This window comes from Aulostomus chinensis, chromosome 6 (assembly GCF_037954235.1).
Source record: "Aulostomus chinensis isolate RoL2024-O1b breed Wild chromosome 6, RoL_Achi_v1.0, whole genome shotgun sequence".
NCBI lineage: Eukaryota > Metazoa > Chordata > Actinopteri > Syngnathiformes > Aulostomidae > Aulostomus > Aulostomus chinensis.
The window spans coordinates 13173390-13198162 of NC_141325.1; the positions used below are offsets into that span (position 1 = coordinate 13173390).

At 41.0% G+C, this 24773-nt stretch overlaps 1 protein-coding gene across 6 annotated transcripts in view; it reads left to right on the forward strand.

The window, feature by feature from the left end:
* LOC147260165 (rho guanine nucleotide exchange factor 28-like) overlaps positions 1-24773 on the forward strand; it is a 41270-nt gene that overhangs the window by 9498 nt on the left and 6999 nt on the right. For 2 of the 6 annotated variants that reach the window (XM_086206604.1, XM_086206605.1), the window contains exons 6-25: positions 224-407; positions 962-1163; positions 1416-1491; positions 1901-1947; positions 2640-2712; positions 12633-12754; positions 12944-13329; positions 14457-14631; positions 15099-15210; positions 16438-16480; positions 17311-17400; positions 17944-18067; positions 18789-18933; positions 19209-19264; positions 22631-22688; positions 23118-23256; positions 23442-23572; positions 23672-23812; positions 24266-24516; positions 24594-24719. In XM_086206604.1, coding sequence (XP_086062730.1) covers positions 224-407; positions 962-1163; positions 1416-1491; positions 1901-1947; positions 2640-2712; positions 12633-12754; positions 12944-13329; positions 14457-14631; positions 15099-15210; positions 16438-16480; positions 17311-17400; positions 17944-18067; positions 18789-18933; positions 19209-19264; positions 22631-22688; positions 23118-23256; positions 23442-23572; positions 23672-23812; positions 24266-24516; positions 24594-24719 — 2681 coding nt within the window. Of the gene's footprint in view, positions 1-223; positions 408-961; positions 1164-1415; positions 1492-1900; positions 1948-2639; positions 2713-5946; positions 6130-12632; positions 12755-12943; positions 13330-14456; positions 14632-15098; positions 15211-15488; positions 15570-16437; positions 16481-17310; positions 17401-17943; positions 18068-18788; positions 18934-19208; positions 19265-22630; positions 22689-23117; positions 23257-23441; positions 23573-23671; positions 23813-24265; positions 24517-24593; positions 24720-24773 lie in introns of those variants that run through there. The other 4 variants (XM_086206609.1, XM_086206606.1, XM_086206607.1 and 1 more) reach the window with 4 other exon arrangements.

Below are 24773 nucleotides of genomic sequence, written 5' to 3' on the forward strand. Positions count from 1 at the left end.
AAAAAGAAACCAATCTGTGACATTTAGGTTAATTATCATCAGAATGTGGTTGTCAAGTGGAGATTTTCAACATTATAGTTTTTTTAGCTTGGACATTTTTCTTATAATTCATCTAATTTCTCTTTCATTTAGCATCTTTCTGAGATCCCAGGATGAGAGGACATGCTTCTATCTGTCCAGCTACATTTTTTAATGTCATTTATGTTCTTCTTGCTATCTCCAGAGCACAGCCCTAGAGAGTCACCCCTCCACCTGGCAGTGCGGTGGGGTCTATGTCGCCTGGCGGAGCTACTGCTGTGCCAGCCCGGGGGTCTGTTGGCTGTCAGTCTTCCAAATGAGGAGGGAGTCACGCCACTGCAGCTGGCAAACGCAGCAGGGAACACAGAACTCCTGGAGCTACTCACCCAGTAAGATTATAAACTCCAACAGGGCACCTCAGTGAGAGACACTGACAAATAAGGCACTGTTTTGCTGCAATATTGAGCCTACTGTACATAGCTTTCCCACACTCGAAGGAAAGAGAAATCTTTCCTTTGAATAGACAAGCGACCTTTTTTTTTTTAACGATTGTTATTTTCTCAGATAATTTGCATTCTTTGAATTTCTCCAAAACTGTAAGTATATAGTTTGAAGAACGCTTGATGAACACAAAAAATGCTAAACATCTGTAACTGTTGGCTGTCAAAGGCAGGAATTTTTTTTGTGCTTCAATCTGTCTAAATCTGGATCCATAAATCTTTTAACACAGCTTTACAAGCCTGTTTACTTGGCCTGAAAAAATAGATGAGTAGCAGTGCTTGTTATTGCAGGGTAATTTTTAAACCAAGAAAATAATTAAGTTAGAAAAACCTGCCATGTTTTTCTTGTATACAATTATTAGAGTGGTCTTAAATAGCATGTGTTACATTTTTTTATAATCTTTGTGAATGAATAAAACACATATTGTTTCACCTTTCTACAGCCCACCCAATCCTTTGGCCACACCCCCTGCTGGTCTGTCTCAGGTGTGGGCAGACAGATCCCGCTTACTGCGATTCTGTCATGATACAGGCAACCTGACGTTAACAATCCGACAGAACCTTAAGTGGAGCTCAGAGGAGAGCCGGCATGCTGACATCCTGCTCCTCAGAGATAGACTTAGAGATGAGGACTTCCTTAGAGAGGTCAGTGCCTATTCTCTTCTCTAACACTGGTAAAGATTTGTTTCAGTACAGTTCAGATGTGAGCTGAATGAATATGAACACATTCTCAGTTATGATTGCCCCTGGAATTTATATGGACTTTGGGGGAGGGCATACAAAAACAGAGACAGTTCTTTTCCTAAACTGATGTAAATAAAAATACTACCAAAATAAAGTTGAATTTACAAGTTAAGTAACAATGACCTTCTTTGATGTTTACCTATTCTCCCCCAGATTAAAGCACTAAGAAGAGAACAGGTGGAGACCATTTTAGACAAGGAAGAACTAGTGGATGACCCTGCTGAGAACGGTATCATATCCTGCAGCCTTAACTATTCTCTCAACCTTTACTATACTCCTTATGGTGCCATTTTACGCAGGTGGTTTCTGTGGCCAGATGCACTGGTTTCAGCTCAGTTACACTAGTGATAGATATATACTGCCCTCATCTGGAATAGTAGGGCACTTCAAGTGCATGACCAAAAAATCACAAGGGAACCAAAACAGTCCCAGTAAAGGAATTTAACCATTATCAAACAAATGATTTGTGCATTTAAATAATAATAAATGACAGACTTTTGTGAGATTATCAAACATGCAGAAATATACAAATCACTGAATAAATACAAGGAGGAAATAGCACTAGCAATATTATTAATTATTATTGTTATTATTATTATTAATAATAATTATTATTATTAATAATTATTTTCTTTAAGGATTGTATCCTGACATGAATGGAGAAAATTCAACTGCAGAAGAAAATGTGAGTATTTCTTGGAAGGATGATAGATTTACTCATGTTATTTTACATACCCATGAATTTCATTTTCTTTTATATCAACAAATTTTTGTTCCAATAAGATTATCGAATGAGAATCATATGTTGTTGTTAATAAAATCATTTTTTTTACTCTCACAACAGGGAAGTTTCTCTTATACATGTCCATGTTGTTCTGGTACAGAACAACTGTACTGCTTCACAAAGGGTGAATCCATTTATTATTGACTGAGATTAACAAAAAAAAAGGGGAGGGGGATATCACATACCTTTAATTCTATACAATAGTGAAAGTCATCGTGTGGTTTGGACCAGTCAGCTTCAAACTTCAACCTCCCTGAACATCTGTCGGACTCAAGACTCTCACTCCCTCGCTGCCTGTCAATGCTCGACATTGTTTTACTCTCTTTGTTAAGGTGTTGGAGGCGCCACCTGGCACAGTTTGCTGAATAGCTGACTTTGTGAGCAGTCAAGTGTGTGTGTGTTCATGTTTCTGTAGAGTTGTATGCTATACAGATGGTTACCTAATTGATCTTTGTCTGTCACACTCCCAAGCACTTACCAAACGCTGGTGGGGTTTTTTTTGTTTTTGTTTTCTTGGTATGCTGGTAACCTGATGGAAAAGCCTCATTGTAGAAATGTGCATGTTATGTGGTGACAGGTTTTTCTCTGCACAGGACTACGAGGAGCCGCTCATGTTTTGCTTGAATCCAGAGGACCTAGAGGACGACCCACTGCCGTTGGACTTGGGTAAGAGGGCTTTTTAAAAATATTTTTAAAGGCTTTTAAGTAACACAATAACAAGCAAGCTTGTCTTGTTAGAAGTCAAAATTCACAAAAGCATCTTTATTTGAGTTTTACTGCATTTTAAAGCTTTTTGTGTCTTAGTTTAAGATCATGTATTGTGTAGATTCACACATCGTTGTTGTTTTATTTGCGGTTATATTGTAAGTAGCATTTCAAAGTGAGTCCAACAGCAGGAAACATTTCTTTGAGGAGAGCTTGGAACTGAGCGTATACCTTCACTGTGAACTGAAGGATCGCATTTCAGCCCCATGGCCTGTCTTGACCCTCTCTTTTGGGGGGGCTTGGAGGCTTGTAACTTGGTTGACCACTTTAATGACATTCAGAATGAATTTTTTTAAGACAACACACAGATAATGCTCCTGTTGCTAACTCTCGCATCAATGAGTCCTACCTAGGTGGCAAAAGGTGTCTTCATTCTGATCTGCTTCTGTATGGGAAGGGACAGATTTGAAAGTGGGAAGGAACATCCTGCGGGTTAATAATTGCTGCAGTGCAGACTAATGCCTCAGTTTAAGAATGTTGCGGTTACAAGCTGAGGCTTCAGGCTTTATAACACTTGGCGTTAGACATCTGCAATCTTAACTTCCTGTCTGGTGTTGTTTTCCGTGCTATATGGTTTAGCCATTTTGAGCTGTGCCGTCTGTGTGTGTGTGTGTGTGTGTGTGTGTGTGTGTGTGTGTGTGTTTGCTGGTTCAGGATTTTCACATTCGCTGCATAATCTTTGATGTCCACTTGCTGTAACCTTAATTGATCCCTTCAAACGCCTTTTGTGGTGATGAATAACAGTGGTCACTTGAATCCTGTTTTTGTCAAGTTTACCCTCAATGTCATGTTTGAATAAAAATAGCTCAGACTGAACATGACTCAGGTTGTAATCATGTAATTGTTCTTGGATTACATTGCCTATTTGACCCTTGAGGACATTCAAATTCCTTATTACACATTCCAAAGACGGTCGTGGTTTTTTCCTGTAATTTATTTTATTTCCTGTCTGTTTTATATCACGTGCAGTATGGCCACTTGACTTGAGGTAATGCATCATCCCACAGACAGACTGGACCTCTGCAGTCAGAGCTTCAGCAACAGGAGCAAAGGGATGAGGAATTTTGAATGTAGCTGTGATGTTCTCCATGTCTTCTTGATGTGGGCTTCTTGGCTTCACAAATTTAAATCTGCATTGTTGGCATGACCATAATTAAATACCGAACAGCCAAAGCAGGTTATACATGCCTTCCGATGTAATGCAATATAATTTTTGTACTTTATCTCCTATTCCATCCTTGTACCCCATATTCCCCCACCTTTGCCCTCTTAATGCCCCCAAAATTCAAATACCCCACCCAAAACACACACTCCCCCCCCCTCAAATACCTACATATACACACAAACAGACTCGTTCACCCATGCCCCCCAAGTCCCATCTCTGTAGGTCAGCATTTTAATGTGAGTTTAGTGAACAAACAGCCAATGACACTTCATCCTGAAGGGCTCTGCTCTCTGCAGCTGAAGGAAGGAAGGAGGTTGATGATTGTGTGTACATGATGTGCATATGTGTGTGCGCGTCCACTTGTGTGTGTTTAAGAGGGAGAATGCAGTAGAAGACTGCTCTGAAGGGGGCAAGGGGTATAGGGTATGGAAAAAAGGGCTGTTCCTGGCTGAATGGGGGTTGCCAAGGCTTTTCTGAATGCTGCTTTCCAGCAGCTTGTTGAGATCCCCAGGGAGAGGGGAGAGAAGTAGTGTGAGAATAGTGTGAGTGTGTGTGTGTTTGTGTGTGTGTGTAAGCAGGGAAACAGGGAGTAAGAGGAAGGGATTTATGATATGGATAGTTTGGCATAGTGACAACAGATGATGAGAGTTAAACCAGAAATGCTAACGAGAGCCTCCGACCCCGGCTGTGGGATCTAATTGGTGAGCGGAAAAAAGGATTATACCACACACAGACCCCACAAAGGCAGCATTAATGTGCACCAGTACAGTGCCCACCACACACACCCCCTCCAAAAACATACACACACTCACTCTCACACATAGTGTAACGTTCTTTCGTTGCATTCTACCTACAAAACCCTTCTCATCCCCTTTTTTGTTCCTTTTCTATCACATTCATCCATTTTAAACTGAAGGTTGACATGGTTTCAGAATGTTATTGTTGAATCTGTCTTCATGAATCACCTTCACTCTCCCATTATCTTTCTTCTGCCACATCTAGTCAAACTTCCTGTTGGTACAAGTGGAGCACTGTACTCCCTCAGCAAGTTGGCAAATGTAGGAAAAAGGGGTAAAATGACATAGAGGAAGAAAACAGCAGAAGCTCTCTGTGCTGTCTCCATGGTGAAGCTGCTGACCTGGCAGTCTGCCCCCCCCCCCTTCCAACCCCTCTTCCCCACTCATGCATGGCTTTGACATGCTAAAATATAGAGAAAGAGGCAGAGAGAATGGAGTGATTGCGAAGGACTCTCTTCAGATGTGGTGGCAGGCATAGTTTGGGTGAATGGGTTGTACCTTGCAGCATGTGGAGTGTGTAGCTCTGCAGCCTGCCATATCTCTGAGACAATCATGAACTCACAGGGTTAATGATTTCTCCCATGTCTGAGACTCCCCTCCACTAAGCTGTCTGCTCTCATGTTTGTCTTCTATGTAGGTTCTGAAGTCACTCCTATGTTTGACTTTCTCTGCTTCTCTCCCTCCTTCAGTCACTCTTTCCGGCCGTCAATACCCTCCTCCCCCTGTCTCTGTCAGCATGTGTTGATCTCTCTCTCTCTCTCTCTCTCTCTCTCTCTCTCTCTCTCTCTCTCTCTCTCTCACACACACACACACACACACACACACACACACACATAAACACAGTCTCTCCATGCTATGTGTGTGGGTTTAGATGAGTGACTGAGAAAGACAAAGAGACCCCGATTTGGCAAAGATTTAAGCTGACGGAAAGAGAGGAAAAACTGATAGAGAAAACCCAAGAAAGGACAGCAGAAAAGAGAGAGAGAGTGAAGACAGGGATTGGTCCTGGCTCTGTTGGACAGTTGGTTCAGAGTTGTGAAGGGGGAAGGGGGAGGACCTTAGGGGGAGGGGTGGCTGGGGGGGAGACAGGGGGAACATGCTGGCTCCCTCCTAAAGTGTCAGTGTCTCCAGCGTGGCTTGGAAAAAAGGAGAGAACGCTACAGCTTGTCCACAGTCTGTTCAGCCATGGGAAAATGGATATAAACTGAGGTCTATCATCTGTACATCTTTTGAGTTGTTTTGGACTAAGATTTTCCTGAAGACAGCACATTATGGATTCTGACTCTGACTCTCCTTTTAACTACTCGTGGCCTTCTTTTCCGAGGATGAGGATGCGCAAGAAGATGGGCAAAAAAGGTAACACAGAGTAGATGTGGAAATACAGCCACTGGCAGCTAGAGTCTTAAGAATACAAGTAAGGTCATTTCACAAATTTCCCTGAGATACAAATACAGTTACTGGCAATTTGATTTCTCCAGCATTTGACAGGTGTAAGATACATTTTGAATCATATCAGAAGTAATGCTGGTGATTTTTACCATTTCCTTTCTCAAGAACACTTATTCATCCGTAGCTACATCATGTGACAGATGGAATATGGCAGACTTCACCGTAAACTGCACTTTTGGCAGACTGTTCGTGTGGAACAATTAAATTCCTATTCAACATTCACTGCTTCCCTGAGTCGGTCATAGTGAGATCATGACATGTTTGCCAGTGATGTAACCTGATATCTGACAGTGTGTTAGGGAATGTCAGATGTCCTCTCCAGGCTGATAGAGTGGTTTAGGACTTTCAGCATTTTCAGACTGTACTGTTATGTACCTTGCCTCATGTGTCTGCAGAAAAGTTGGTGTCAAGCTTGTATCTGTGCTCATGGTCCTGATGTCAGTAATTCTAATCAGTTTCTATTGAGCTGTGATTGACTGTTGGTAGGCTGAGTTCAGCATTTGACACAGGTTATTGTTGTTACATGATAAACTGAAGTTAATCCTGGAGCTTTAATTTGGCTCTACTGATTCACCATTAGTTATGAGAGAACTAATCTGACCTCTTAAAATAGTGCAAAATGACACCCGAGTGCTTAAAGAGTTCATTGCTTTGTGTAAAAAAGAGAGTGTGTATATGTGTGTTTGCCGGGAAGAGAGACAAGACACAGAGGGAGATCAAGTTACTGCCATGTCTGTGTCATGGCTTCACTCCAGTAGTCTTTTCCTCATCTTTCACCAGAAACCTCTGCTAGATTATCCCTGTTATTGCTTCTAAAATTATGATTGACATCAGCAAATTTTATACACACAGCCTGTCTGTGTTGCTAAGGCAAATGAGGCTATAAGAGCTCCAAACCTTTCAAACAAGCCATATATAGCGCTAGTCAAATTTATTGGCACCCATGAATTGTAAGTAGAGCGTGAAGCAGTTTTCTATAACTGGAGTATTGTGTAAAATAACCAAAGATTTTTAATAACCATTAAGAAATTAAGTTATTGACATTAAAAAGTACATTGATACAATTGTTGACATATATTTGATTGACAGAAAATTAAAAAAAAAACACCTGTGCTTCCACAGTCACTGTCAGTGTTCAAATATATACGAATGTCCATCCATCCACTTTCTTCTGCTTATTCCTGTTAAGGGTCATGGGGGTGGAGCCTATCCCAGCGGCTTTCGGGCGATAGGCAGGGTTCACCCTGGACAGGTCACCAGTCCATCACAGGGCCAACACACAGAGACAGACAACCATTCACACTCACAGTCACACCTACAGTCAATTTAGAGTATCAATCAGCCTCGTCCCCTCTTGATGTCTTTGGACTGGGACTCAAACCCGGAACCTTCTTGCTGTGAGGTGACAGTGCTAACCACTGCACCACTGTACTGCTTATTTTCAAAGATATGGCAAAAAAAACCAACAACATAACAATTAAGCTGCAGGACAATCCCTGATGATCTAGAATTCTCTGTTTTAAAAGTCCAAAATGTTAACAAAAGGCCTCAAAGTCATTAAACTGTTAAAATGCTTCAAAATCAAGGATGAGAGTCTACAAAGTTTGTTAGAGTTTGTGGAAAAAAACACCTCACAAGATCTGAAGTGACTCAGGCTGAGCTATACAATCTGGAATGGTGGATTCATATCCCTTAAATACCTAACCAAGTACAGCAGGGCTTCATGGGCGAAGGCAGCTGAGGCCACCACCATAGCAAGAAGCACAAAAAGTCCACAGTCACTCAGGGATAATAATAGGTGACAAAATTAAGTTGTAAGGGAAAGAAAACTCTACCTACAGTAAAGCACAGTGGAGGTTCCATCATGGTTGTATGTGAATGTATCATTTATTTTAAGAAAGCCAGGTTTGAGTGAAGGTCATGAGTCATTCTGTGGGACATCAACCAAAAGCAGCATAAAAGATAGTTGAAAAGGAAAAAATGGGCCACAATTACATGACGCCTCTTGATTCTTCCTGCCAGCCAGCATTGTTACGAGATGTTCTACAACCAAATATTAGACAGGTGCCAATAATTGTGTCCGGGGCACATTTGTGTTATTTCACTACTATCAAAGTTCTGTTTACTTTTTCATTTGCTTGTTTAAATTGTAACCTTGGTCATATTCTTATCATCCAAATTATTTGTTTTTGAAGATATTCTGAATGATGTAGATCACTTTCAAATTCAAGGGGTCAATCATTCCGATTTGCCTATTTTTTTTTAAATGAAAGAATAGGAAGTGAATATAATGCACCTGCACTTAGCTCGTGTGTTTTCAGGTGTTCAGAGCCACAAGTTTATTTCTTCACCCTGAGAGCTAATCAGTGTTCTCCAACACTTTACCTCCTCCTGGATCTCTCAGGCTTGGTGACACACTGAAATGTAAACACAACGGGAACACACAATGTGATGCTTGGACTGGGATGTTTGACTGCAGGTGTCGTATCTCCAAGTGGGTTTGTGGATTTTGTCGGACAATTGTTTTAATGATTTTAACAGCCCTTCAAGAGCAATGGAGTTAAATTATCTCTCTGTGTTTATAGGATAATAACACCCTCTGTTCTGATTATTTTTCTCCTTTTTTAAGATTCAGTTTATTATTTTACTCGGCTTCTAATTTCTCCCAGCTCTCTCCAAAGTGACAGTAGTTTAGGGAGGTGCTTACAAAAATGACATCATAAAGCATGGACAAATAATGTTTTATACTCACTTTGTTTTTACCCAGTTGATCCAATGATTCTGTTTAACCCTTTTTTTTTTTTTTTTTTTGCTATTTAAGTTCCCCGGCAGCCTCCAAAGAGAGTAAACCTTGAGAAAGGGCCCTTGTAACAGCCCTGCCTCCCCCTTTCTATCCTGCCTTCCCTCGATCTCCCTCTCCCAGGGGTGTGCACGGGTTGAAGGGTCACTTGCTGTGTTTAACTGCCCTGGTCTGGAGACCTGGCACTGACTACAGTCTTTGTCTTAGTTTCTGAAAGAGCTCCAACTCTCTCTTTTTCCCTCTGCTCCTGCTCCAGGCACTGCTACTGTATAGGGTTGGCTCTCACTCAGGGACACACTGTGAATATCACATCACTCCAAATATACCTTCTGTGAGCAAAATCTTACATAAATAGCCCCACACACTGCTCCGCATTCCTTAAAGGTTTCTTTTAAATGACAACCTGCAGACAGCGTTCTCTGTCTTAGCGATAAAGACAGCCTCTCAAACAGCCAGATTGATTTTGTGCAGCTCTAAAGTGTTAGAAATACGAACTCCCTGCTTCCCTTTTATTCCCCCAGTTAACTAATGTTAAACACAGATTGCAGTGGCTGACAGTAATGTTCACTGCGGCAGCGCTTTATGGGTCAGAGGTGTCAGAATGATCAGGCCTGTGGAAGCCAGCTGTGGCTGCGGACCTGGCCCAGAATCTGAATTATTAGGCCCGTCTGTCAAGTTCCTGAAGTTGGTTTATATGAAACAGTATCTGCTTTCAAACAGTGGTTTGACCCACATCCAAGACCTGAACCTCTCCAGATTTGATGCTGGATTTAAAAAAAATGCTACGATACATAGCAGAAGGTCTAACATGACTTTGTGTAGGTATTATGTATCTGGATTCAGGTTCATATAATACACTATATTATGTTCTCTCATGGAACCAAGAGGATCTAGAGGTGTTTTCTCAACAGAAAGTCAGACTGCAGCTTTACTAATGTGCCATTTTCTGCTAGTTTTAGACTGGAGTTACTTTTACTACATTTAAGTTTAGAGAAATTTGGTGAGATATGATGGATTTTTAATGGTTAGTGTGGAGTGGGCTCTGTATATCATTTAGAGGTTTGATTTGAGTCTATTCCCTTCTACTTAGTGTGGATGGAACACAAATCATCTGGTGTCCTCGTCTATGTCTGCTATACTCCCTGTTGCCTCTCAGATTTATTGGACTCGCTGCCTACAGGAAGCACGGCCATTTGTTGGTCTGATTTATTCTCTGCTACAAAGCTGGACTTCTTCCATCCTACTATGTGGTGGTGGCAGCTTGGAAACGCAAATAAACAATTGTTTTTCTGCTTTTTAAAGAGGACATCTGTTGAATATCTCCAGGAGGAATTTAGCAGGAAAGGCATGTTATTGCACTACTAGTATCATTGAAAGCGTGGCTCAGCTGATGTAAGATGAGGCTATCATTAGGAACATGATAGTACTATGAGTTAATGAGGCCATTGCTGCTGGTCAATGTAATGAGCACTGAACGGCCACAGACAGTTTTTAATGTGGTTAAAAATACTGTTTGTTTCTGGGAAATACTTCTCAGAATATGAGATTTCTTTCTCAATATTGCACATGCAGAATACACTTTAGGACTAAACACCAATTTAGGGTTTGATTGCTTTGAAACTACACCGGAGGAAATGTGGGTAAAATGTCTGGAAAATATCAGATTTATGAGACCTTTTTGGAGTGTTTTCTTAATTAGTTGTACTTTGAGGTTTTACAAATAATGTACCACATTTCTTACAAAGCAATGATGAGTTTTGAATTTTGGTATCAAGGGTGTCTCTTCTTACTTACTTTTTTGGACTTGATTTTAAGTAATATTACATTTCTCTGGTAGTGATGGTTTCTCTGGTAGTTGAGAACAGCAGCCAGGAATGACAACAGCTCATCCAAGATATTTAAAACTAGGCAGGGCACTTTCTTGAGGCACCAGCACTGAGCATGCCATGTTTGGCACCAATCAAGTGAATGGTTTTATTATAATCGTGGGACTTAAAGGCAGAAGATTCATTGCTTTATTAGATATATATCAAAACTTACATTTTTTATACTCATTCATGCCAGAACCAGTAGACCAGTGTTTTGATTAAATGTCCCTTTCTTAATTCAATGTCAACATGCTCTTTTATTTGAAAAGTATATCATATCATATTGTATACAGCCTATATTTTACATAACTATTTAAACCAACATAATTATGTTGCTGAAGCATGAAAAGAAAACTGACAGAATATGTAGGGATACATAAAAAAAATGCTAATGCTTCTAGATGGAGCAGAAGGGATCACAGATTACTTCAGTGATTATTGAAACCGTGAATCATATGGCCTTTACAGTCAGCGAATCTTAGCCATAGTCAAGAGTTTTGCGGGATTTTTCCACCTTTGTGTCAGGCAATACTGTCTACCATCAACAGAACTCATGATGATGCAATCTTTCTGTGCTGTAGAGACAATCTCTGAAGCCACTCTGAAGGCTCAAAGTAGTTTACCTTACTTAGATGGTTTCTTAATAATGTTTTTTTCCTTTCACTTGTCATCGCTGTCATGATTTTTCCATAACTGCAAATATGCCTGATTCTAATTTTACATGGGAATGTTAGGTCATTGGAATTTATTCATACTTAAAAGCAGCAACTATGAGTTTTAATGAATTATGTGGTTGTGCCAGTTTAATACTGATTCCTGTACCTACAAAATTCCCCACTTCTATAGAGAGTTTCAAGCCTGTGTTCGGGTCAATTTTCCTTTAAAGTCAGACCAAACTGAGTGCAGAGTGCTTGGTACTGCAAACTGAGAGTGCATACCTCTGCCAAGGAGATATGACACCATCAGATCTGGATCCGGTTCTGTCTCTATCCAGCTGAGCCTGGCAGACCATTACAGCATGAGGTGGTGGTGCAGATATTAGTGAACACCCCTGCTTTTGGCCAGAGGGGGCGCCAAAGTCTACATAGACACATTTCTTTGAAGCTGATTTAAAAACCTGTAATTTTATTAAAACATGGAATGTTAGTGTCCTAGTTCTTGTTTATTAGTATTTTTAGTTGCAGGCATATTTTTGTGCAGTATCAGCCCACATTGTTTTTATTAACCTCCTTTCTCCCTCCAACTTCTTGTGTATATAATGCCTCTCCTAACTTCTCCCTTAAATACTTTCCAAGAAATAGTGTTATAGAGTAGCTTTGTTTTCCAAAAAGCAACATCCCAGTGTGTGTGTGTTTTGAGAGCAGGAGTGTTTTCCCCTGTTGAACAGCTAAAGCCAGTTTCTGCTCACAGTGGCTCCACTATGCTGAAAGGGTTCCCTTCAATGCTACTGTGTGCTCACCGGGAGTTATCTCCACTCACCCGCTATATTGAAAGCAGGGTGGGGCAAGAAACATGGCCAGTCTCAACTCCATGCACACCCATTCACGTGTGTGTGCAAAGAGCCATTCAGTCAAACACACACACACTCATGCAGAGACTGCTACTTCTGATGAATGACATCAACCGGCCAGGATGTCTATGTCACGTCCTGTGTTTGTGAGGAGTTATTTAGTGTTGCTGTGGAAACCAAATGTAATATTGAAAAATCCTGCCTCTTTCTGCGGCTCCCTTCCTCATTGTAGAGAAAAGCCAGTCCATAGGGGAGAGCCAGGCCTCGTCCCCGACACTGGCTGCTGCTGCCCGACTGTCAGCGATGATCCATGGCAAAGACAGGGTGTATGCTAACACCATGCTGGTGGACCAGGTGAGTGAGACTGAAAATGTAAAGACATGATCTTCTCTTTCCATGCTGTGTGTGGAAGTAAAATATATGATGTGTTTTGTATATAGCTTTTTGTGGGTGGGGTCATGTAAAATGTACTGCTACAGGATCTGGTAACAGGATATGATACTTGAAATTTTCCTTGTTGATACCTCTATTTTTCTATTCCAGGTGGATGAGGTTGACATTAAATATCATTCACCAGGGGAGAAGGAGGTGAGCTCCAGACCCCATGCTGGCAGCCCATACTGGGAAAATTTCTCTATGACACCCACTAGCTCAAGGAAATGCCCCAAGAATCTGCAGCCAACCCAAAATTTGGAGAAGGGAAACCAAGTCCCCTGTCTTGAGAATCACAGGGAGATGTCCCCTCGTGTTTCTCCCTCTTCTCCCCCCTCTCCCTTTGCTTCCTCCCCATCTTTTCCATCCTCCCCCCTTGCTTCCGCCTTGCGTTTGTTTGAAGGAGGACAGAGGCGACAGACGCAGCCCTGCCTTCCAATCTCTCCCACTTTGAATCGCAGGGGATGCAGCTTGCTGGTGGCGAGCCGCGGCATGAGGTAGGACAATACTGCTGTTGGCTTCTTCTATTTTTAAGCATGAACTTTTATATTTAGTTGTAATTCTCTTAATGTGATTGTCTTGCTCGTTGTTTTAAGCGTTTTTGTTCACTTTATCCAAACAAAATGAAAAACAAAAAACTGACTGTGCAACTTTATTTCCTTTTATACTTTTGGACGAACAGAGAGCATTGTTTTGACTAAGCCATAAAAATACATAAAGTGTAGTCTGCTTGGAAAGTGAGCACATATTTATTCAACATTTTGTGACTGTAGTCATTGAAGGTGCGGAAAGTGACAGGAAGCCTGAAAACAATTGAGCTGGTTGTGTCTTGAAGTTTTCTCTCTACATTCCTTCCAGTTTCCTCAGTGCTGCAGGATCTTCTGTATCAACACAGAAGAGTGATTATAGCTTGGAACTGTATATCAGTGGACTTTATTATTTTAGAGATGTATTGGTGTGGGCATATATTTTGGCTGATATTAAAGGTTTTCAGATCAAATTTAAATAAATGACCAATTTGGTAGATGCATTGTTTATGTAGTGCGGTAATGTGTTGAAATCAGCTCTACCATGACATTAAAATGATGTGCATGTAAGTAAAAGTCTAAATCGGGCCATTTTGCATAATTATTGGTATTATTGGTTTATAACATTAATTTGAACTCACAAAGATGATTTTGACGTGCCTCCAGTTACAAAACCACTCCCCTAATGTGCATTTTGCTGATAGCAGTTATATATTAACTTAATATAAAAGAAATGGTAGTGGACATATCAATGTAAGAATTTTTCACTTCCAAAACTGGTATTGCTTTGAATCGTCCTTGAAATAAAAACAATATTGCTTTGCCTTCATTAACCCTCTGTTGACCTGGATGGTGATTTGGAAGATCATCTGTCCTCACTTGTGTAAAATGATGCTGTAGTTTAGGGTTTATACATCATGTTAAGCTTCGGATGAGTTAGGAGCAACATATCAGAACAGGTTGATGTCGAGAGCAGTTTGAAAAATCTGAACCAAGTGTGATTATCAATGAATATTATGTGTGATGATAAGACTCTTTCCAGTATTTCAACAAACTGAATAATAATCACAAACCTACCTATGTCTTTTCATCAACAGTCCTAGTCTTGAGTGTGACAGTGGGGAGGAGGACATTTTGGGACATTCCTATCCTAGCTCATCTTTAAGGCAGAGCTCAATCCTGCAGTCCAGTTCAGGAGAGGAGAGAGACTCTTTCGACACTTCTCCAGACTTCAGTCGCACACATTCTGACAGCACACACAAATCCACCAAGGTACACCATCATTATACCTATTGCATGGAATATTTAGATTTTTTTTTGTCTCTATTTCTACATGCATACAGAATCCTGCAAACTCCAGATGTTGCTATCTTTTATAGATAAGATATAGACAGAAAGTTGATATGAATATGTACTTTATACAACATTATTAAGGACACACAATATTTGACTTTAAATTCAAATTAAGGTAGTGATAGATGTTTGTGCAGTGGATGACAAAAACAATGAGGTTTTAAGACACCCTTCTCTAAATGCAAAGCAAATCTCCAGAAGACATATCCTGCCATACAAGCATAACTTGTTAAGCCCAGACTGTCAACAGCTCAATGTTGCTGAAAGGTCAGACATATTGAGTGGATTTCTCAGCCATGCAGCATTCTTTAAACATGTCCTGTTCTCAGGATTGAACTTGTGAACCTTTACATGCTGCTGTCTGATGTGTTTCTGCTCTCAACCAGAACCCAGAGGAAGCTGAGGTTCGCCTGCGTTCCTACTCCTACTCTTCTCCCAAAGCAAAGCCGTCACGCCCACTGCTAAACCGAGACACGGCCATCACTGACCTGGCAGAAGGTGAGTGAACTTTGACCACTTTGCTCTGTGACCTCTCTGTTCTCAGGGCCCAACTGGATGGAGTCAGTACTACATGTCTGACAGCAGAACCAGACAGGTGTCATAAATAAACCAAACCTCTATAAAGTGTATGTGTGCTTAGTGTCAGCCTTGCTATGGTACAGCACCGTGGCTTGTGTGTGTGTGTGTGTGTGTGTGTGTGTGTGTGTGTGTGTGTGTGTGTGTGTGTGTGTGTGTAGTGAGTGCCCAGCATTAAGGTCATGCTTTATCCTGTGTAGATGGTGCATTCAGCAGCAGTGGTCGTTCTCTACTTCAAGCTTTATCTCTCTCTAAATCCCTTTCTCGTCTCCATCAAGTTAGTAAGTACAACCAACATAGAGAAACAAAGCTAAAGCTGCTGGTTGGCTGGTGTTTCCATTAAAATGTTTCTATTTGCTCTCATGGGGAATCTGGTAATCATCAAGAGCTGCACACTTAAACGGGTATTACTACTGAAATACTGGTGTATTGGCAGAATGGAAAACTGGATTAAAAAATTGACTTAGTCATACTGAAGTGAGCCTGAAAATCCTGTTTAATGGAAAAAGATTAACCCAAATATTTTCATCACAATGCAAAACTTTTCATTGTAGCCCAAACTGTGCAGCACTGTATCTGCGGTTGTGAGTACAGTGCTCTGAAATTCACAAACCAGTGTCTCACATGACGAGTAAAGCCTTTATTATTTTCAATTGCTGGCTGATCGAGAGCAGACTTTCTCCAAGGCTTGATGCCATGTTGTCTCTTCCTTAATAATAAAAACTTGTCATCCGCAATACCCATTTACATGATGTAATGACAGATAAGTAGATGTCAGAATGTTTTAAAAGTATGTTGAATCCTTGGAAAATGTTTGCCACAGATTTCTCATTGATTGTCTCAAGGGGAAGATGGGGTTTCTGTTTTGCTTCAGTTTGGGTACATTGGGTTGGTTTCACTCTTGGTTTTGATTTTCAATTTTTACTGTCATCCGTTTAATCAAGCCAAAAATCTTTTGCTGTGTTTGGACTTTCTCTCCATGGGTTCGCCAAATCCACATCTTTTCAGGGATTCTTGTTTTTATTTCTGATTCAATTCTGATTGAGGATGATGGGGGTTTTCCCGCTTGGTTGATTCACTTTCAAACTTTATTGACATATTTATATCAGCTTAATTTTTTTTATGTGTCCCTTTTCCTCTACATTACAGAGCAGAGCACAATCAGCCTGACAGAGAGTCCTAGAGAAAAGAGGTAAAACCAGTGCGTCATCTCATGGAATCAGGAAAGATCTACCCAACTGTGCAGATGTTAAAACAGACTTCCACCCTTTTTAGGCATCAGTGTTGGCCAGCAGTTAGAGATTGGCTCAGATGGGCCTGCATGTGTGTATACAGTATGTGTGAGGTTTTGTGTGTCTTCAGTGTTAAACCTGTGGTTGGGGTCTGACTGGGCAGGATGTGACATACTTCCTTTTGTAAGGCTGGAGCCAGAATATGCTCTGATTGCAACCTCAAAATAACCCTAAGTAAACAGAAAAAACTCATGGCTTTCCTGGACTCCTGACCTCAGGATCATCTCGCTCATGTTCAGACCACATCACTGATAATGAATTTAGAGTTTGTGTGGATGTATTTCAACTGTTTAGCTGGATTAATATCTGCTTTTAATGCTCCCATTTGCTGTTTTTCATACATGCTACAATGCATATTCATTTCATGGTTTAATTTCATTGCCTCACAAATGTATCATGCGCTACTGCATTTTTGCTAATATTCATGCATTGCTAACAGAGGACATATGTATCATTTTAGCCCACTAGCTTAACATAATAGAACATTAAATTATTGTATTTCATCACATAAATCCTTTTGTTTTTACAACTCCAGGCTGAAAAGACTCACAATATTGATCCAGTGCTGCCATGTAGCTAATATTTTACATGGTTTATTAAACCTGTAGTCATTTAACTCTTTCTTAGATCCAGAAAAAAAACATGAATAATAAATAACAAACATTATTAACATTTTTAATCTCCTTGTGAGATCAAACAACAGCTTCTGAGGTGTGTTATATCCATGCAGGGTTTTGGGTTTCCGTAAGCGGGCCCAGTCAGCAGAGGAAGACAGCAGCGCATCACTCCAACACCTCACCCTCACAGAGTTCCTTAAAGAGTATGTGTTCACCAAAACAGCCTCACAACCATGCATGTGTGGCTTAACCCATCCTAACATCGTTGTCCCTCCCATCCATTAACCGATTAACAGATTCTTTATATTGAAATCCTCAAATTCATTTCCAGGTCACGTTATTGGTTTGATGTGATGTTGCATGTCTTCTCCTTTACATTCTGCCATTGTTGCTTTTGGCCTAGTATCTTTTGGAACTAGCTTCACTTGCTGTAAATAGTTGACTCATTATTGATTGCATCTTGTCAAGGTCATTCCAGAAATAGCATCCACTAGAGTCCGTAGTGACTTCCAAGCATGCCAAGCATGTTGTCAGGAGTAATAGACTGTAGACGGGGGTCCTGAAAGACTGGGCTTTTTTTTTTTTTTTTTTAACTTTCAGCATGATGCCAGTGTCCTAAATATTTCAACTCAACACTAACTTCATAAGTACTTCGAATGTATTGCATCTTGACTTTGACTGCCACAGTTTTCAACAGGCTAGTGATTTGATGTTTTGTGCCAACTGAAATTTTCCCACTGGAACAGGATTGAGGATGAGGAATGGGATAAATACATAATCCCATCTAAAGTCGAATCCGAGAAGTACAAAGTCAGCCGGACCTTCAGCTTCCTCAAGAACAGGATGTCAAGCACTCGCAACAAAACCAAGGTGATCTCATCTTCCTTTGCTCCAGTGGAACATATAACTCCACCTTTGTGATTTTACCTCCACACGTGTAAAACAGGATTGAAAAATGTATATATTGAAAAAACAGAGCTGAAAAGCCTCCCACCCAAAGTAGCTCTGTAAAAGGTTAACTACCTCTCAGAAAGGCCAGGTCAAAATTCTTGTGTCAGGGAGCTGTTGTCTGTGCATGGTGCCTTTATTTGGCGAAGGAGAAAATTCCCTCTCCTCAGGTCTGAGCAACGGGACACAGTGAAAATATCTGCTTACATAACACACAGACCCCCAACGCAGCATGAGGAACCAAAACACATTCCATAGTATATGCTCGATCTTAACAACATGTGTGCTTGTGTTGAAGAACATGTCTCCACAGATACACGATGCACATGAACAGTCAAACAAACAAACATGAACTCTTAGACTTCCTTGTAAAATTGGATTAGAAAATAAACATTCCTCTTTCACGCACACAGAAAGGAATCCCCCCTAATGCCCCCTAAGGATGAACCACCACAACAGCAGTGTCCCTGTGGACCTTAACAAAGTAAACAGAAGCTCACTCAGAGGCCCTTTAACAGGTGTATTACAGCAAGGCGATGACTGCTTTATGTCTCTCTCTTTACCCTACTTAGAGACGTGTTGTTTTTTTTTACTTTGATGGCACAAAATAAAGGCTAGATTTTCAATATTGCATGTTTTTCAGGTGAAAGGGAAAGAGGTGAAGGAGGGAAAGGAAAAGTCAGTAGCGACTAATGGACACCAGTTTGCTCCCATGTCTCCGTCTGGCCCTTCTCTCTGTGTGGCCTGCGATAAGTCTGTTTCTGGGAAAGACCTGTTGCAGTGTTCGAGTAAGTACTATACTGTCAGTGCTGTTGCCATTATTTGCTCTGTTGTGGCTCAACTGTTGAGGGTTTGTGTAAATCTTGTTGCATGTGCTACCACACTGTTTTGTTTAGCAGAAGACATGCAGTCAGTTTTCTTCCTCTGACAAAGTCAGTATTGATCGTGAGGAGCAGGGCAGTCTGACAGCCATCTGGACACTGGAGTCCAGAGATGTGGAGATTTTGTTTATCATGGGTTAACAGATTTAATTAACTGGGATTTCATCTGCTTTTGTCGGTAGACTGTTTCCTGAATGTCCATAAGAACTGTCGAGAGTCAGTTGCAGCCTGCGGAAAGGTAAACATCATGCATTCTACTCTAGACCAGAAAACATTTAGCAATAAGACTTAATCATTTCAATTTTGGGGTTGAAAACCACTCCTAAAGACCTTACAGACGTCTGACGATGACTCACAGAACATTGCATGTCTGGATCTACTTTGATGTTTGATGATGTGTTTCTTGTTGTCATTCAAGTTTAAATACTTCAGTGTCATGTCAAGTTGTTTGCCGCTCGGAGTGGTTGGGATTATTTTTTTTATATTACTTTCCAAGTGAACCAGAAGGCATGCAGTAACAAAACATGTATTATATCACTTTCTGAACTAAAAATCACTCTTGGATGGTAAATAAAGCCCATTAAAGCAGCATTATTTAATTTTGCTGTCCCAAACAAATGGTGAAATAGAGGATGCCAGTGCATCATGATCTACTAATTTGACAACTGGCAGATTCTGACAGACACACAGGTCGCTGAAACATTATTTCACATAACGTTAAAGACTTTAAGTTCTGCTCTCACATCATTCATGCTTCTGATTGATGTCATTACATTTGATCAGGAACCAGAGAAGTTGTGTATGTGTTTAAATGCAGTCGCTAACAAGCAGCATTACACTGACCAAGTGACTCAAAAGTAGGCAAGAATCTTCTTTTTCCCTGTTTTTATTTTCTTTGTCCATAAACATCCTCATCCTCCGCTTTTGCCCTTGTCATAGTTTCTCATTCAGCTCTACGTACCTGAACTACAAACGATACAAACTAGCAGGTGTTTTGTGTGTGGTCAGCTCAAATTACATAGTGCAGAAACAGAGTACTCTGGAAGAACGTGTGAGGGGTACATGTATCTTGTTCAGACTGGTTAGGGTCTGCTGTGTGGAGTGATGATCCCTGATGAGGGGCAGGTGTGCCTGATCTCCAAGTTTAGGCTGTGGTATGGGAAGGCTATGTGAAGTCCTGCGATCCAGCAATCTATGCTGACTCATTGAAGAAGGACTCATTAGAAATGTATTGAAGTCCTTTACCCCAAGTGCAGACAGTATTCTTAACTCAGCAGAGTGACTGGCAAGTTTTAAGTCACTTGAATGAATAAATACATAAATTGTCATTTAATGTATAATGGGACCCTGTCCTAAAGTTTTTCTATTCTTACTGGCTGTTTTTCTGCTTTTATGTTGTTCTATTCTATTCTATTCCATTCCATTATATTCTATTGTCTCCACCAGAACTTGAAAAAGCATCCCAGTGATCTTAACCCTTATTTTCCCCTGCTCAAAGTGTTGTGATTGCCCCTTTCCTCCTTAGCTCTATTTAGTAGTTCGACTTTCTGCAACCTTCTCAGTAGCCAGCTGTATTTGTTGTCTTTGGCATAAGTTTCCCTTGTTATCAGCTGCATGGCAGCAATGATTTCTTTATATAGTTTTATTTCCCCTTCCCATTGGGATTGCCTTTTAGTGGTAACTCCTTGAGGGTTACTTTGAAATCCCCCTTCCTGTAATGCACTTGGATCCCACTCCTTCTGATAGAATCATTATCACAATTCATTGCAACAAAAGTTGATTAAAATGTTAATTGAAGCTAAAAATGCTGTAAAATAATGCTTTCAGTATTCAACATGGTTAGTTAGTCCAGCAGTCAAGTGGAGCTGCGCTTCCTTACACATGTAACATGCCTCATCTACCAAACTCACCCTCCTAGTCAGGCAGACTATTGTACATAAGCTTCAAAATTTTCCCATATCTCCCCCTGCCTATCGACGATTGCCTCAGCATCCACCTGCAGGTTCCAGCCAGGGGTTTAAGATATTTGATCATCACTCCCTAATAGCTGCATTTAATATGCATAGAATGATAATGATAAAGTGGAGCCTAAATGGCAAATTTCAGACACATATTTTATGTTGTCATAAATCAAAGACAATACTGGGTACGGTGGTGCAGTGGTAGGCACTGGAGCCTCACAGCAAGAAGGTTCCGGGTTTGAGTCCCGGTTTAGGCACGGGATCTTTCTGTGGGGAGTCTCCATGTTCTCCCTGTTCCTGTGTGGGTTCGCTCTGGTACTCCAGCTTCTTCCCACAGTCCAAAGACATCAAGAGGGGACGAGACTGATTGATACTCTAAATTGACCGTAGGTGTGACTGTGAGTGTGAACGGTTGTCTGTCTATATGTGTTGGCCCTGTGATGGAATTGGCGACCTGTCCAGGGTGAACCCTGCCTCTCGCCCATAGCCGTTGGGATAGGCTCCAGCCCCCCGTGACCCTTAACAGGAAAAAGCGGAAGAAAATGGATGGATGGCTGGATGGATGGATGGATGATAAAGATAAAGTGCAGCCTAGATGGCCAATTCCAGACACATATTTCATGTTGTCATAAATTAAAGACAATACGGGGTACGGTGGCGCAGTGGTAGTGCTGTCACCTCACAGTTAGAAGGTCCTGGGCTTGATTCCTGCAGAGGATGCTGTTGGCACAGTGTGGCATGTCCTCTCCTCCATGTCACCGGTGACCACACCTCGGGTGAGGTTCGACAAAAAGGGCCTTTCTGTGTGGAGTTGGCATGATCTCCCCATATCCCCAGGGGTTTCCAAAACAGAAACCCCTCACAAAAACATACAACAATCCTGTTCACTATCGCACCTCCTCCTGTCAATCAAGGCATCTAACGAGAGGGGAAAAGAATCGGTGGGAATAATGTGATCCTCCCACGCTCTATGTCCTACCAGTAAAAGCCCCCCCTGTCTTGTGACAAGAAGCAGTCTGCTAACAGGTTATGTACAGGAGGTAGGAGGACACATGAGTCCAGTTCTGGGCTCTCCCCAGGTTGGCAGACTATCCCTGTAAAGTGTCTGTAGGGCATAGCTAGTGCCCAGGATTTGTAGCAAATTGTAACCGGGTGTTTAAAAAAAATGGGTGACAAAAATTGGGGATAAAATAATAACATAAATTAATTAGTTGAACACAATCCCTTGCAATTTCAGGTGGGATTTTTGGAATTTGTCAGCGTGACATGTGTGGTGTGGCCGCAACATCCAGGATTACATCTGTTGCAGGTCATGCCCATTCTCTGTCTCCCTGTATCTCTTGTCCTACTCTACTGTGTGGTGTTATGAATGCCAAATACAATAAATGTATCATTACTGACACACAGATAGACTGGAGGAAGTATATAGAACAGCAAGAATAAATTCCAGTACTTGGTGACAAAGGAACTCCTGGAATGATGTGATGTTATCAGCATTACAAATTGATGAGAGCACTGTTTTGTCCTGGCTTAACTCAACTGGTCATGTTGTTGCAAATGACAATAACTTGGTGTTTATTTCCCTCTTTCGCCACATACTGTCTTATGCAGTTGTCTATGTTAATATAAATATGTTTCCTCAGAAGCTGCTGGAGAGGAATGCAGTGCTGATGAAAAGCAAGACCATGTCTCTTCCACAGAGTGAGTCAGAAATTAGTGTATGCTCCCCTCCCGTAGTGTCCTCCCTCTGTCTTTGATTCATTTAGTTTTTACCTGTCCTCCTCCTGCTGCTGTACATTAAGTAAGCCATTTATCCTCTTCCCCCCTCTACCCTTTTCATTGTTGTACTTTCTGTGGTATAAAGGTTAAATTTTAATCTGCCTCAGTGGGGGACCAGGACCAGATTGTGTTTATGTGTGTGTTTGTGCTTGAGCACAGAGGTTGAATCTTTCTCATGCTTTGACAGGATACTTCTAAATGGAAGCGTGTGTGTGTTTGGCATCAACAAAATTGTCATATTGTTACACAATCAACTAGAATGACTGCAAGATTGTCATAACTGCATGTCTATTTAAAGCTCCTGACAGCTTCACATCATACTGATTGTAACAGTATTTGTTTAATTTTTAGACTCTGTGAAGGACAGCTCTCCTGCTTCCTTCTTCTCACCTTCAACATCCTCCTCTTCTTCACTTCCAACAATGACCAGAGAAAAGAGAGAAACAGTTGCCCCCCTATCTAAAAGTCTGTCTACCACTACAGACTGCAGGTAGGACTCCATGTTAGTTTGACCAATACATAAATATGATCATTGGATGCATTTGACCCCCTGTATAAAAAAAAAGTCTCAAACAATGACTTTAAAAGCAAATGTTAGATTTTTTTCAATAATAAACCATATTTCAAATCTTCTCACCACTCAATATTAAAGCTCTTGTTTTGTTTTTCATACAGGCGGCTGAGTGATGTAACACTGGTGGACGCTGATTGCAGTGGGACAATTTGCACTAACAGCTTATTGTCTGATGAGGGAACTCCTATCACAGTGATGCCACCTTCTGTGGAAACACCAATCACCTCACAGGGTGAAGACTTAATGAGAATGCTGTATTCATGTGCTACTTTCATGACTGCAAGGTTTACTGGGATTTTAATGTTAAGTGGATTTATTTTTATGGTTACAGATGCTGCTGAAGCTCCTTTAATGAGTGACCTGTCAGCTGACCTACTTGGACTTGATTCAGAGTCCTGGAGTCTTGCAGTCAGTCCAGAGTTCTGCAGGCAGCACGACAGACACACCATCAAACGTCAGGATGTTATTTATGGTGAGACGACGCTTTATGTCTGGAGTCGGTAGATGGTCTGCAGCACTCTCTGCTCTGCAGCACTCTCCCAATTCTGAGGAGTTGTCAATATCAATATATTGTGTTAATGATACATATATCAGGAATCATTCCTGGTGTTTCTCTACCTCTCCTACACTCAGTGTAATTAATTTGCCAAATAAAACAAAACATGCTAAGAATAATTTAAGAAAACTAATGAGTAATACCAATATAATTATTCAGTTCAAAATGTATGATGACATTGTAGTACATGTTTTATTCCTTTGGCCAAGATGGATCCGACAGCTTGCATACACCATGCAAAATCTCAAAAGAGACTTGTTTCTCTTATTTTTAGTTAAATTGGTGAGCTAGAAAAGGCTTGTTTAGATTTAGATTATTAACACACATTCACACCAGATATTTTAGTGCCTATAATCCACTTTTCTATAGAACTCATGCAGACAGAGCTGCACCACATCCAAACCTTGACCGTCATGTCGGAAGTGTTCAGAAGAGGCATGCTGGAAGAGCTGCAGCTGGACTGGGATTGCGTTGCCCGGATCTTCCCATGCTTGGACCCCCTGTTACTCTTCCACAGGAACCTCTTTGGAGCGTTGCAGGAGCGCCGACAAGCTTCAGCCCAACCCGAGAACCACAGGAATTACCTCATCCATCAGATTGGAGACATTCTGCTTCAGCAGGTTGGTAAAGATGGATGCCTGTACATAAACACACACAAATCATGTAAACACACAGTCCCTTACAAGCACTTTCTCAGTTCTCAGATGAAAATGCTGAGAAGATGAAGCAGGTGTATGGAGAGTTTTGCAGTCATCACACAGAAGCTGTCAATGTCTTCAAAGAGCTTCAGCAACAGAACAAGAAACTCCAAAATTTTGTTAAAGTAAGGTTCTGCTCCAAAACATTGTACATTGTTCAAAAATATGACTTGTAAAAT